The sequence below is a fragment of the Numenius arquata genome, chromosome 14, assembly GCF_964106895.1.
Source record: "Numenius arquata chromosome 14, bNumArq3.hap1.1, whole genome shotgun sequence".
Classification (NCBI taxonomy): domain Eukaryota; kingdom Metazoa; phylum Chordata; class Aves; order Charadriiformes; family Scolopacidae; genus Numenius; species Numenius arquata.
The window spans coordinates 10,691,867-10,704,483 of record NC_133589.1 but is presented as its reverse complement, the minus strand read 5'-3'; the positions used below and the strand labels follow the sequence as shown (position 1 = coordinate 10,704,483).

The 12,617-nt window shown below is 35.3% G+C and overlaps 1 protein-coding gene across 3 annotated transcripts in view; it reads left to right on the top strand.

Annotated features, from left to right (window-relative positions):
- Positions 1-12,617, top strand: part of GSPT1 (G1 to S phase transition 1) — a 28,010-nt gene extending 15,393 nt beyond the window's left edge. For all 3 annotated transcript variants that reach the window (XM_074158782.1, XM_074158783.1, XM_074158784.1), the window contains 10 exons: positions 504-581; positions 2,924-3,104; positions 3,476-3,630; positions 5,070-5,210; positions 5,969-6,062; positions 6,398-6,478; positions 7,525-7,698; positions 8,142-8,231; positions 8,574-8,742; positions 9,456-12,617. In XM_074158782.1, the coding sequence (XP_074014883.1) occupies positions 504-581; positions 2,924-3,104; positions 3,476-3,630; positions 5,070-5,210; positions 5,969-6,062; positions 6,398-6,478; positions 7,525-7,698; positions 8,142-8,231; positions 8,574-8,742; positions 9,456-9,508 (1,216 nt within the window). In that variant the 3' untranslated portion in view covers positions 9,509-12,617. The remainder of the gene's footprint in view (positions 1-503; positions 582-2,923; positions 3,105-3,475; positions 3,631-5,069; positions 5,211-5,968; positions 6,063-6,397; positions 6,479-7,524; positions 7,699-8,141; positions 8,232-8,573; positions 8,743-9,455) is intronic.

Sequence of the window (12,617 nt, the reverse complement as noted above, 5' to 3'; positions counted from 1 at the left end):
AGGGAAAAAATGTGAAAGTTTTAATATAATAAAACTGTACACTACTCACCTCTTAACTGAAAGATCTCTCTTAAAGTATCAGCTTCCTTGTTCTATCTGAAAAGACTGAAATAAAAAATATTTTTCTTTACATTTCAGAAATGTGGAGGGGTTTTGTGGAGTATTCTCCTATCACAATTTTTACTTAATTTTGAAATATTGGATTAGTGTCAGAAATGGACTTAACAGAGAGAGTTCCTTTTCAAACTTTGCCTCTGCAGAATGTTTTACAATTAGGTTTTAAAAAAGATATTCCTCATACTTCTGCGAAAGTGGTACCGGTGTACTTTTACATAGCAGATAATGGTGTGGTTTTTTGTGGAGAAAAAATTTCACTGCTGCTCTCATCAGACTGTTCCAGTTTTCCAAAATAATCTCTAGGGATTGTATAAGTATTTAACTATTTGGAACTATGTTTCTGCTTATGTAAAACTGCATATTTTTTTCCTCCCCCCTCTTCTTAGGTATTTGACAGGAATGGTTGACAAAAGAACACTTGAAAAATATGAAAGAGAAGCTAAAGAAAAAAACAGAGAAACATGGTATGAACTTATTGAAGACAGTAGCATGCTTTTCTCTTTGCACGGTGATGAAAATGGGAATCTGATTTTTAGTCTCTGTCTCTGTAGCACTGGCTTCCTGCTGGAATGAGTTTCGAGTGTGGGGAGAGGAATCTCTTGTTTTCCTCCAGTATTTCTCTAACTAAAACTATACGAAACAATGCAGTTCACATTGGAACAGGTTTTGCTGCCTTTTTTTTTATTTTTTATTTTTATTTTCTTTTTGGTAGATCAGTGCTTTACATTCTGATGCTTTGGTAAGCCTAGTTGTCTGGTAAAAAGGAATACAAGGCAGACGTGTCTCTCGGGCAGCTTTTGGGATCATTCTGTCTGTATGTCTTTTCACCAGTAAACAGCAGAGAGGTATCTAAGGGAGAGAGAGCAAAGCTCTGAGTTTGGCAGGCATCAGAAGAGAGCAAGTGAATAGTTTTGGCTGTAACGTTTATTCGTATAAAAATGAGATATAAGATAGGGTCCACAGTTTTTAAGTTCCCTCCAGGCAAGAGGATGCTGCTGTTGTGTGTGGATTTTTGGGGGGGGCCTCTTGTTTCTGTTGGGTTTTGTTGGTGTTGTCTTTTGTTTGGTTGGCTTTTGGTTTTGTGCATGTGTGTATATATACAGCAGATATAGCAGCATGCTATCTCCTTTGAACAACTCCTGAAAAATTGGTTTTCCTTTTGGAAGCTTTCTATTTTTAGCTCTGGTGGAGGAAAATAGGGTTCAAAGGGCTCTGGAAAAGAACCAGCTATAGACTTCCTTAGGGTTAGAGTAGCAATGGAGTACTCAAGGGGTGGGCATTTACCTGAACTAATTGTATTATATGCGAGAGGGGAGAACAGAAAGGGTGACATATGTTCTTTTTATCAAGAACGCATCATCCCCCTGTTGGGAGTTGACCAGAGTTATAAATATTTTGGGACCGTCCTCAAAAAATCTGGACAAGATTTCCTCCTCCCCCTCCTCTTTTAGAGAGTGAGTTGCAGGAAGTGCCTCTTTGAATGCTATTTTTATTCTTTAAAATACGTCATGATATACAACAGAAAGTATGATGTACCTCTGTGTCATTATCAAAGACCTTGTCAGCTCGCTTCATATATTGAGAGTCTTGAAGTTTCTTTGTGATTGAGAAAATTCTTCACTGTAGTGCAGAGTTGACATTTCAGTCAGAAATACATCTTTCCCTGAAAATCCCCCTGTGTGCAAAAAGGACATCCCGTCCAGCTACAACACATAGATTCCTGCTTGACTCATGTTAGCTGAGTAAAACCTAACCTTCGGCTTGGCTGAAATCTTCCAGAAATACAGGTCACGGTGAAGATTACAACACATGCAACACACATACTGGTACAAATCAAAAGCCATCTAGTATTTAGACCTTGATGAGTGACAAATAGTTACTGCCTGGGGAAGACTGTGATTATATATCCATCATTCCCAATGTTTAGTGCTTTCTCTGACTCAGGGAACCTCTTGAGCTGGAAAGGACGTCTTTGTGTTTAATAATCCCTGATGCTCCCTCCCTGATCGCTGGTCAGCTGAGTTAGCAGTGTCTCTTCAGACATGATCCAATACAAAAGAAAAGCTAAAGATCTTTCTAAGCTGCTGCTAATGGTGAAAAATATTGGTATGTTAAGCCAGTTCAATTTAGGTATTATTACTTTTCTTCTCCTTAGTGAGAGTGTCAATTTTTTTCTCTCTTTTCTATTCACCAATTTGCACAAAGCCTGAAGGAGCTAAATAATCTTTTTTTGAAATTTCAGTTCATCTATCTAGCTTAGATCTAACTTGTTTGTCAGTGGCCAATGGGTTAACATATAATTAGGAGATACAATCAGGTATCAAAGATGGGGGGAATAAAGGTGGTGTCTGTAGCCAACTTATGTGCAAATAAATTACAGCTAATAATAATAGATCTCATAATATGAATATGTGCATATTGAAACTAATTTTTTAATAGATTATGCTGAGAGAGAGGAATTGTTTTCCATTTGATCCAGAGGTGTTTTTCAAACTGAGGCAAAGCTTAAAGTATTTGAGGCTAGATCACGCCTGGAGAACTTAGTAATTGAAAATAGTTTTTTAGAATTGCATCCTTCTAGGTGTGTGAGGGAGAGCTAGCACTGGGCACTACAGCTTACTATATATACACAAAACATTCAATAAGAAGTCATGATCGGTCTTGGAAATGCTGAAGTTCAGTAATGCTAAGGTGGTTAGAATAGTTGAGCAGAAAAAAAAGACACTTTATGATAAACGAATCATCATACATAAATTTAGTAAAAATTAATACAAAAATGGAATATTTGGGTTGGTTTTTTTTTTAGGTACCTTTCATGGGCCTTAGACACAAATCAAGAAGAACGAGACAAAGGTAAAACAGTAGAAGTGGGTCGTGCCTATTTTGAAACCGAGAAGAAACACTTCACTATTTTAGATGCTCCTGGACATAAGAGCTTTGTTCCAAATATGATTGGTGGGGCTTCTCAAGCTGATCTTGCCGTGCTGGTGAGGACAAATCAGATTCTTTTATTTAGAATATACTGTGGAATTAAGCTTTTGATTTTTATTTTTTGTTTGCTTGTTTACTCTTGATTAGTTACACTGGGCAAAATCTTCAAATATTAAGTCTACCAATTTGAGTGGGTTTTGCAGTAACTTAAGAGCTTTATAAAATTGTCCACAGGTGTTGTGTGATTTTTATATATGTCAATGCAGAAACTAATGCATAATATTTAAGATATACCAGTGTGTTTTGAAAGCTTTTACCAGTTGATTACCCAAAGTTATTTTTGAATAAGGCAGGATTATCCATTGTCAGTTAGTTCTTCTGTTGCGAGAATTGTAGAACTTTTATTAAAATGTGTTTTTTTAATTAGGTTATTTCTGCAAGAAAAGGAGAGTTTGAAACTGGATTTGAGAAAGGTGGACAAACAAGAGAACATGCCATGTTAGCAAAAACAGCAGGTGTAAAACATTTAATAGTTCTTATTAATAAAATGGATGATCCAACCGTAAACTGGAGTAATGAAAGGTGAGTTTAATATTACCAAAAAATGTTCATTTAAAAAAAAATTCATTAAAAGATAGCAATTATTTTATTTCAGTAAGTAATTTTTTGCATCCCATTTTTGCTGAAAGAATGGTGGATTAAAGACAGAGGTTATCAAAACTGTGGGGAAAACAGCAGCATAGTGCCTAGGACAGAGCCTCCCAGCTAAGCTTGAAGTGCTGCACTACTTTAAAACATGCACTTCAACTGTTTGGATCTGTGGAGCCATATTTAACAAATCCATGCATTCTAACAGAGTTTAATTGTTGACTTGGAAACTTTCTACTGAACCGAAAAGGAATTGACTGTTTTCAGTAGTTTAGTTTGCCAGATTCTTGATTGCTTGGCCACGTTTGTGCTAAGCTCCTGGCTTAGATTTGGTGAGAAGAGCATTATCCTGTTCACCCTGTATTATTTGGAGGAGTTCGTTTATGATAAGCTGAATCAAATAAGCAAATATTATTTTAAAATGGTTTGTGATCACAGTCTGAGAAGGGGGGAGGAAAGGAATCTTGCAATGGTACAGGCCAGGTAAAAATAACTAGGAAGTCAATATGTAATATTTTAGTAACTAATAAAAAGGACTAAGTTATTATTTTCTACCTTAAACTAAAATGTTACTGAAGAGTTTTAATTTTCCTTAATGTCAAAACTTAGGTCTTTTTATGGCTTCTGTCACATCTTTCTTTTCACCCCTTTAAGCTGGATGCTAAAAAGTGTAACTTAGTCCTTCCCTAGAGATACTTGTGTAATGACTGGATACAGTTTTCTTCTACAGTGTAGTAAGAGTTGTCAGAGAACTTGCTGTGCTGTCAAGAATCATGAAAGTTTTTGTGGAAAGCTATGAGGGACTATGCAACTGTACAACATCAGCCTCGTTCACTAAGAGAATAAGCCCTGCCCAGTTGTGCTGTCTTGGGCCTTTCCCAACCTTCTGACACTTCAATTCAGCTGAAACTGACTGAGGGGAAGAAATGTGATAGAAATAAATAGCATTAAGTCTTAGGGAATTACGTAGGAGATTAGAGAAGACCAAGCCACCACTAAAGTGAAAGCCTGCAGCATGACCTCAGTAACTGTCTGCTTGGTCTGTCCCGTTATCTTGGCCTGGATCTCCTGCTTAAAAGCAGACATAGCATGTGCTGCTGCTTACCCAGCCCAGTGACTGAGAGATACGGGGAGAACTGATGATGCTTTATGGAGCAGAGGAATGAGGGGGGAATAAACAATACCAAGTTGTGCTGGAAGACTGGGGAGAAGATGCAAGTAGGCCACTAAGTTTTGTTAGGTTTGCTTGCTGCTCACAGAATAAAGAAAATTAGATGTCTGGTTTTCTTGTTGTTTTGGGGTTTTTTTAAGCACAGTATTATGTTATGCTGGAATAATTGAAGCTTATCTTGATCTGCTTGTCATTTTAATAGATACGAGGAATGTAAAGAGAAACTGGTGCCATTTTTGAAGAAAGTTGGCTTCAATCCCAAAAAGGATATTCATTTCATGCCCTGCTCAGGACTGACTGGAGCAAACCTTAAAGAACAGTCAGAATTCTGTCCTTGGTATATGTATGTATCTTAAATTGAACAACTTTGTATATTTGCTATATTTCAATAAAAGTAAATGTTAGAGTGAAGCCTGGAAGAAGCATAGCATGGTGTGTTGCATCTGTGTTCTAAAGCACTTGAGGAAATAAGATTGCATTGTAGGGCAAGAAGAACACAGCCATGCAATGAGCCAAATGAAAGCATTTGCTAACTGGCTATTCAAGTTAGCAGATTCTGTAATAGTATCAGCAGTATTCTTTAACTTTGCAAGTTTGAGTGCCGTGCTAGCCCTTGAATTTTCCAGTGATGTTGCGGTTGACATGTTGCTAGAATGAGTAATTGATGTGAACAGTTTGCTTGCAGCTGTATTGTAATTAATGACAAGCCATGTCTCTCACTGGATGTCATGTTTTCCAATATCGTTCATGGCAGTTAAAACAGATTAATGAAAATCATGTTTGGACCTAGCTTACAGTTTTGTATTTCTAAAACGTTACACATCTAGCAAGATTCTCAAAGGAATAATTAATTCATATAAAATATGACTGTAACATAACTTAAAAACTAGATGCAGTTCCTGGGTATTAACATGTTAGTTAGGGTAAAGTGCACACTAATGATGGGAAGTTATGATAGATTTAACTGTCTTAGAGGTCATTGTTCTTAACGATGATAGAATGAAAATCATTCCTTTTGTTGGACTGCATTTATCCATTCTGAGTAATTGTTAAGTAGAAAGGTGCTCACAAAATTGAAAAAAATGCCTTCTGCTCTTTTAGTGGATTACCGTTTATTCCATACCTGGATAATTTGCCAAACTTCAACCGTTCAGTTGATGGACCAATCAGGCTGCCAATTGTGGATAAATATAAGGTACAAATTACAATAATAGGGTTGGAAGTATAAGTTGACTGTTATCAGAAAGCAGTAAATGGACTATTTTTAGAGGGTATCTTTTTTTTCCCTTTGATATGTCTACATTTCCAACTGTAGAATAGAGGTGGGGAGGGGAAGTAAATTATTTTGGCATTATATGAGACTCTTAATCTGTAATCTTTCATGAGAACAGTTTCAAAAACATTAAGTATAGTGGTGCTAAATTACTTCATAGGGTTAAGTAATCATGCTTAGAGTTAAGTCATAAATAGAACAGACTCTTCAGAAACATGGTTTAAATTTTTAATGTAAATTTATTTTTTTTTGTGGAGGATATGGGCACTGTGGTCCTTGGGAAGCTGGAGTCGGGCTCTATTTGCAAAGGACAACAGCTTGTGATGATGCCAAACAAGGTATGGTAAGGTTTATATATTAAAAAATGTTACTACCCTAAAAAAGAGCTTGATTCTTAAAGATATTTGTTGCTTCAAATCAGAAAAATTTCTGTTGCTCAGCTGAATACAACTAAGCTTTCATGTTTTACCTGGGTGATGTTTCCAGGGCAGGGGGTGTGTGTGTATACTTCCTTAGCATTCAGAACTCGGATTGCCTTTCTGCTATTAAGGTAATTTAACGGACAGTGTTTTTTTATAAAATCTGACACCCATGTTATTTTGGGGTTGATTAGGAGAAATTAATAAATTGTAAATGGCTTTTAAATGTATTCAGTAAATAGCCAGTGCTTTTGATGACGAACTTTTTTTTTTTTTTTTTTTCTTGGGCAGCTAATGAGGATTGAACTAAAATTTCAGGAAGTCAGAACAGCAGACCACTTTCTGAAACTACTCTTTTTTTGTAACTTCTTTGCCTTACCAGTATTTATTTTCTGTTGGTATCTAGTACTGCATAGATACAAAAATCAGAAGAGAGGTTACAATGTGCAGGAACCTTAGGAAATACATTTTGGTGTTTGCTTGGAGAGTGTTCATTAATATACCGTTGGTATTTTTATCATCTTCTCCAGGAAGTCTTGTAGAATTTTGGGATTCTAGGGCTTCCTGGATTGTGTTAATATTCAGACTGTTGTATTTTGAATGTAATGAGTCTATACAACAATGTGGCTTTTGCACTCTTTGTAGATGATATACATCCTTTGTATGTCTCGTCTCTTTATAAGTTTTAAACTCATTTCACTTTGAGAAATAGTGGATATTTTTGAAATTTGCTTCCCATTTAATATATACTATAGAATTATATTAAAACACATTTGATTAACTATGCTATTTTGAATATTGGTAAGTCATAATTCAAATATTCTAAATGTTCTGAAGCTTGCAGAACCAAATATAATGAATTTAAACTGTAATGGAGTTATTTAGTGAAATCTTGTTGTATTAAAATTATTTTGTACCAGACTAGAATATTCACAATAGAAAAATGCATTTTTGCTTTCTTTAAGCACAATGTGGAAGTTCTTGGAATCCTTTCTGACGACGTAGAAACTGATTCAGTAGCCCCAGGTGAAAATCTAAAGATCAGACTGAAGGGAATTGAAGAGGAAGAGATCCTTCCAGGATTTATTCTCTGTGATCCCAACAACCTGTGTCATTCTGGACGCACGTTTGATGCCCAGGTAGAATAACTGGCATTTAATTGCTGTATAGATGGATAAAAAGCATTGAAATATTTTGCTTGTGCTTCACCCAATCTAAATTTCAGTAGTTTGAAGCTTCATTTCAGATTTCTTATCCGCTATCATATCTCTAAATTGACAATAACATAGATACCTAAGACTCTGACATTATTAATTTGGGTTTTTATAATTTGTTTTAAATGTAACTTCTCAATGAAGGTTTTAGATACCTATAATCATGAAAGCAACATATTGTCATACCAATTCTTCAATTTTATGCTTTCATATTATTAACAACTCGGTTATAAATTTGTTACTTTCACAAAAATTTGTTACGTGTGTATTGTTCAACTATACTTTTTAATATAGTTCTGTATTTGTTTATTCTCTGTTCTTTATAATGGAAATAAGGAAAAATGCACTTATTTTTAATTGTTTTACAGATAGTGATAATTGAGCACAAATCCATTATCTGCCCAGGTTATAATGCTGTGCTGCACATCCACACTTGTATTGAAGAAGTTGAGATAACAGTAAGTGTCCTTTTAAGTTGTGATGTGAATATAGACAATCCACCTGTTGGGATAAGGAGTTCTGTCATGACGTACATCTATAGAGCAACTAATGCAACAAAGCTCCAGCCTTGAATGGAATCTTTGGTCAGTACCAGAACATAACCAAAATGGCTGTAGCTGTTAGCATAAGCCTTCTGAAAAGTGGTAAGTCATGATTGACTCTCTTGTGCAGTAAATCTTAGAAGGTTTTTTTTAATGTATTTCCAAGTATTTTCTTTTGTAGACCACTTCAGTTTTGTCTGTAAAGGTAAAATAACCTTTATGTTAGCACTCAGTTATTAATTTTTTTTTCTTATACAGGCCTTAATCTGCTTGGTAGACAAAAAAACAGGAGACAAAAGTAAGACACGGCCCCGTTTTGTGAAACAAGATCAAGTATGCATTGCCCGTTTAAGGACAGCAGGAACTATCTGCCTTGAGACATTCAAAGATTTCCCTCAGATGGGTCGCTTTACCTTAAGAGATGAGGGTAAGACTGCTTGATCAACAGTTACTGCTGCAAAAATGCAGTTATTTGAAATAGGAGATCATGCATGGCAATGAGGTATTAAAACGCTGGTGTCTGGTGGAAATCACTATCTGGGTAACAATGGAAAAGTAAATCTAAGCAAATTGTTGCCATTGTGCGGTGTTCTGGCTACTAACAAAAAGTGCTTTATTTTAGAGGAATAATGTACAGAAATGTGCACTATGAAACAAAAGGTTGAATTTGAAAAATTGCTAGCACTGTTTTCTTAATGCATCCTGGAATGTCCACCTACAATATGAATACCATAGTTTCTCTATTTAAAGTTAGGAAAGATAGGGTGGGTTTGTATGTTGGGCTTTAACTCATGCTCACCCTGGTAAAACTCATAGATTTGTGGGACGTATTTAAGTTAAATTTTCTTTAAAAGCAGTGAACATATCTAGTAGAATGATTCTGCCTTGCCTTCTCCTTGGATGAAGGTAAAACAGGCTTTCCACTCTTTGCTGTGAGAACAGCAGTTTTACTATTTTTAAGATTTTTTTGTGCTTTTAAAATACACTGGTGATTTCATTCTACAACACAACAGTTTATTCTCTGAATCATTTCTAGTACTCTGGAGAGCCTGTATTTTTGGGAGAAGTTTTCATGTTCTTAGAGACTTACACATTCTATTAAAAATATATGTAACTGTACTGTTTATCTCCTTGGTTTAGGTAAGACCATTGCAATTGGAAAAGTTCTGAAACTGGTTCCAGAGAAGGACTAAGCATTTTTCTCAATGACCCCCGCACAATACTGTGAGGAAAATCGACTCTGCAAAAGCCTACTTTCACACCGCCTTCTTATTTTCTGCCCATTGATAAACTTCTCCCCATATTTTGCAAAGACAAATTTCACAGCAAAGGTCCACATTATGTCAGCTTTCTCATATTGAGAGCTCTGCTATGCCACTGTTGAATTTTCCCAAAAAGAATTTTTTTTTTTCTCCCAAATTCTGCTTCCTTGGAAAGATTCGGCAATAGCTTTGTAAGTGATGTGGACATAATTGCCTATAATTATGAAAATCTAGAGGATTTTTAATGTTTAATTTCCCCCAGCATATATATTAAGACCTCTTTTTTCCAGGCAGATCATTCAGAGTGTGCGAGTGTGTGTGCACATGTTACAAAGATGACTACCATGTTAATAAACTATTCAATTTGAAATCTTTTTCGGTATTTGAATTGCTTTTGAATAATGTTTTTTATCCAGATGTAACGCAGTTGCATTAGCTTTTTAACTTTCCAGTAACCTAGGTATTTGGTTACTTGGACTTTTCTAAACTCCTCAGCCTCCCCACACACACAGTTTTAAATGAGGCAATTGGGCACTCAACCAAGTTTGTATTAAAATAATTAGGTTTGCCCCTTCCCTGTGTTGAATCCATTCTTAAAATTAAAAAACATTCATGCAAATGTGGCACCTTCATTAGCTTTACATTTGTTAATATCTTCGGCAAATTTAGGTTGACTTAACTTCATTACTAGACACAGTAAGTCAATTTTGAAGGTTAGAACTACATATTGTGTCTTTATAAAAATTCAGCATTATTAAATTCTTAACTGCAGAAAATGCTAACAACCAGTAAATCAGTGAAACTTGAAAGAATAAGAGAATTTGTGGCAATAGTGCCTATTAGTATTTATAAGAGCTGCATTTTGTGGGAGAACTGGGCCAATTAAAAAGTGCCAGTTATATAAGTTACTCAGTTCACCCTGTCTTTAATTTAGAGGGCTGGATAATCCTTGCTGTTTTAAAGATCAGCCTGAACTGAGAGGGAGAAAGACTTATTTAAATCCCTAAGAGTTTGCACATACTGAAATATGGGAGGGTCAGAATCAAGCACAGTCTGTAAATTTTTGCATATCAAAAAGCAATGTAAGCTTGTAAGGACCAGTGAAGTTTTTCTTGAGAAATTAAAGCAAAACTGGTTCCAGATAAAGCTTACTCAGTACAACTTGAAGGAGCTGCATAATAAAACCCTATTTAGCTGCACTTTGAAAATGGACTGTCTACAATTGCTATCCTGATTCTAACAATTAGGATGAAGGCTAATGGATACTTTTTTTCATTTCCCAGAGTATTAGTAGTAAGTATTAAAAGGTATCTTCAGAGCTTCTTCAGAATGTCTTAAGCTAAACGTTTTCAGTTGTACAATTGTGGCGAGCCCATCTCCTCCCCCAAAAGTTTACAGTCTAGTGACTGTATCTGAATTCACAGATGACTCAAAACTGAAACAGATTTACCTTTTTTGGTTTGGTTTTTTTTTTTTTTTGTTTTGTTTGTTTCTTTGTAACTGTGGAACTCCCATTCATTTCACTTACAGCTACATTGTATGGACAGAAGAAGTTATTGTCCTTCAGTTTCATATGACTACACTTGTAGCTACCGTAATGCATGGAATTTAAATAAATTTTATTATGTCTGCAAATCTCTGGGCTTTTATTTTTTTGGTAAATCAGAGTTTAAAAGTAACTTTTTTTTTTTTCCTACCAAGTGAACAACCCCACAGTTCCTTGGATCTTAAACTAATGAAGAAATTAAAGCCAAGGAAACTTGTTGTTCATATTGTTCATATATTGTTCATATTCTAGATTAATTTAAGATTTCCACATATCTGACTGCTTTCTTGAAGTAAGCTCATGGATTTGAAATGTGCAAAGACCATTGGAGAATACTTACATTTAGATTCCTAAATTGTTAAACTTCTAACGATGTTTTTTAAAGAATTTAAATGCATCTCAAGACTACATAATGCTCCGGTAGAATTTTTCCACTTTTGAGCAAACTTAATGAGGGATTCTAAAACTTCATTATTTGGAGGCTGGACTGAGTGTTTATTATTAAACAGAAAAATCATCTGGTGGGTTGAAATACCAGTCTTAGCACTTCCATTACTCGTCCCATCTAGTGCATTTGATTACCATTTCCATAAATCCAGTTAACGTCACCATGTCTGTAAAGGGAGGCTAAATTATTTAAAGTTCATTAACAGAATCTACATTATACAATTAAAGATATTGCTAACCTGTAGGAGGTCTTTATTTGGGTATAAAATATTTGCATTCTATAGAAATACTGATTTAAAACTGTAAGGCATAAATCTACACAAATTGGCTGCATTTTAGGTAGAAGTGCTGAAAGTACATTATACTTGAAGAGTCCTGAGATTACATCTCAACTTTTTCATTTCATCTCCATTCTACATTTTATAGTCCCATTTTTACTACTGAGTACAGCTAAATCTAGATAAAAGAAGAAAAAAGATAATGTGGCTTTGTTTGAAATAAATACTATTTGCTGATTCACTGATGTAATAAACTTTTTTAAATGACCATTTTGAATACTTCCTTTTGTGAAAACATGTGGTGTGTTGCTTTGAAGATGGAAAAAAATAAAGGATCTGTGCAACCACAACAGTGGAAAGGAAGGAAAAGGAGAGGGGAAAAAGAAGAAATAGAATTTGGATTGAAGCTACAGCAACCCCAGGGGCACTGCCAGTGTAACTGCTAGTGTGCAATACTGGCAGAGTATTCCTGGGTCCTGGTGTGGATGTAACTCACACCACCAAAACCGTGAGCATGTTCTGCAGAAAGGAGGGATTTGGGGGTTTTCCCTCCTCCAGTATAATGACAGTTACAGCATTCTGTATGTGCAGTGCAGTATCAGTGAGGATCACCTCTCCCTGATTGTTGGCCAAAGCTTTTAGTGTAGGTATGGCTTAAGTGTATAGCCATGATGTAATTTATAAAAACATAAATTATAATTCTATAAGTTAAAACCTTGTATGTCCTTGAACGGAAAGCCTTTTGGTATATGTAACAATAATTAAATGT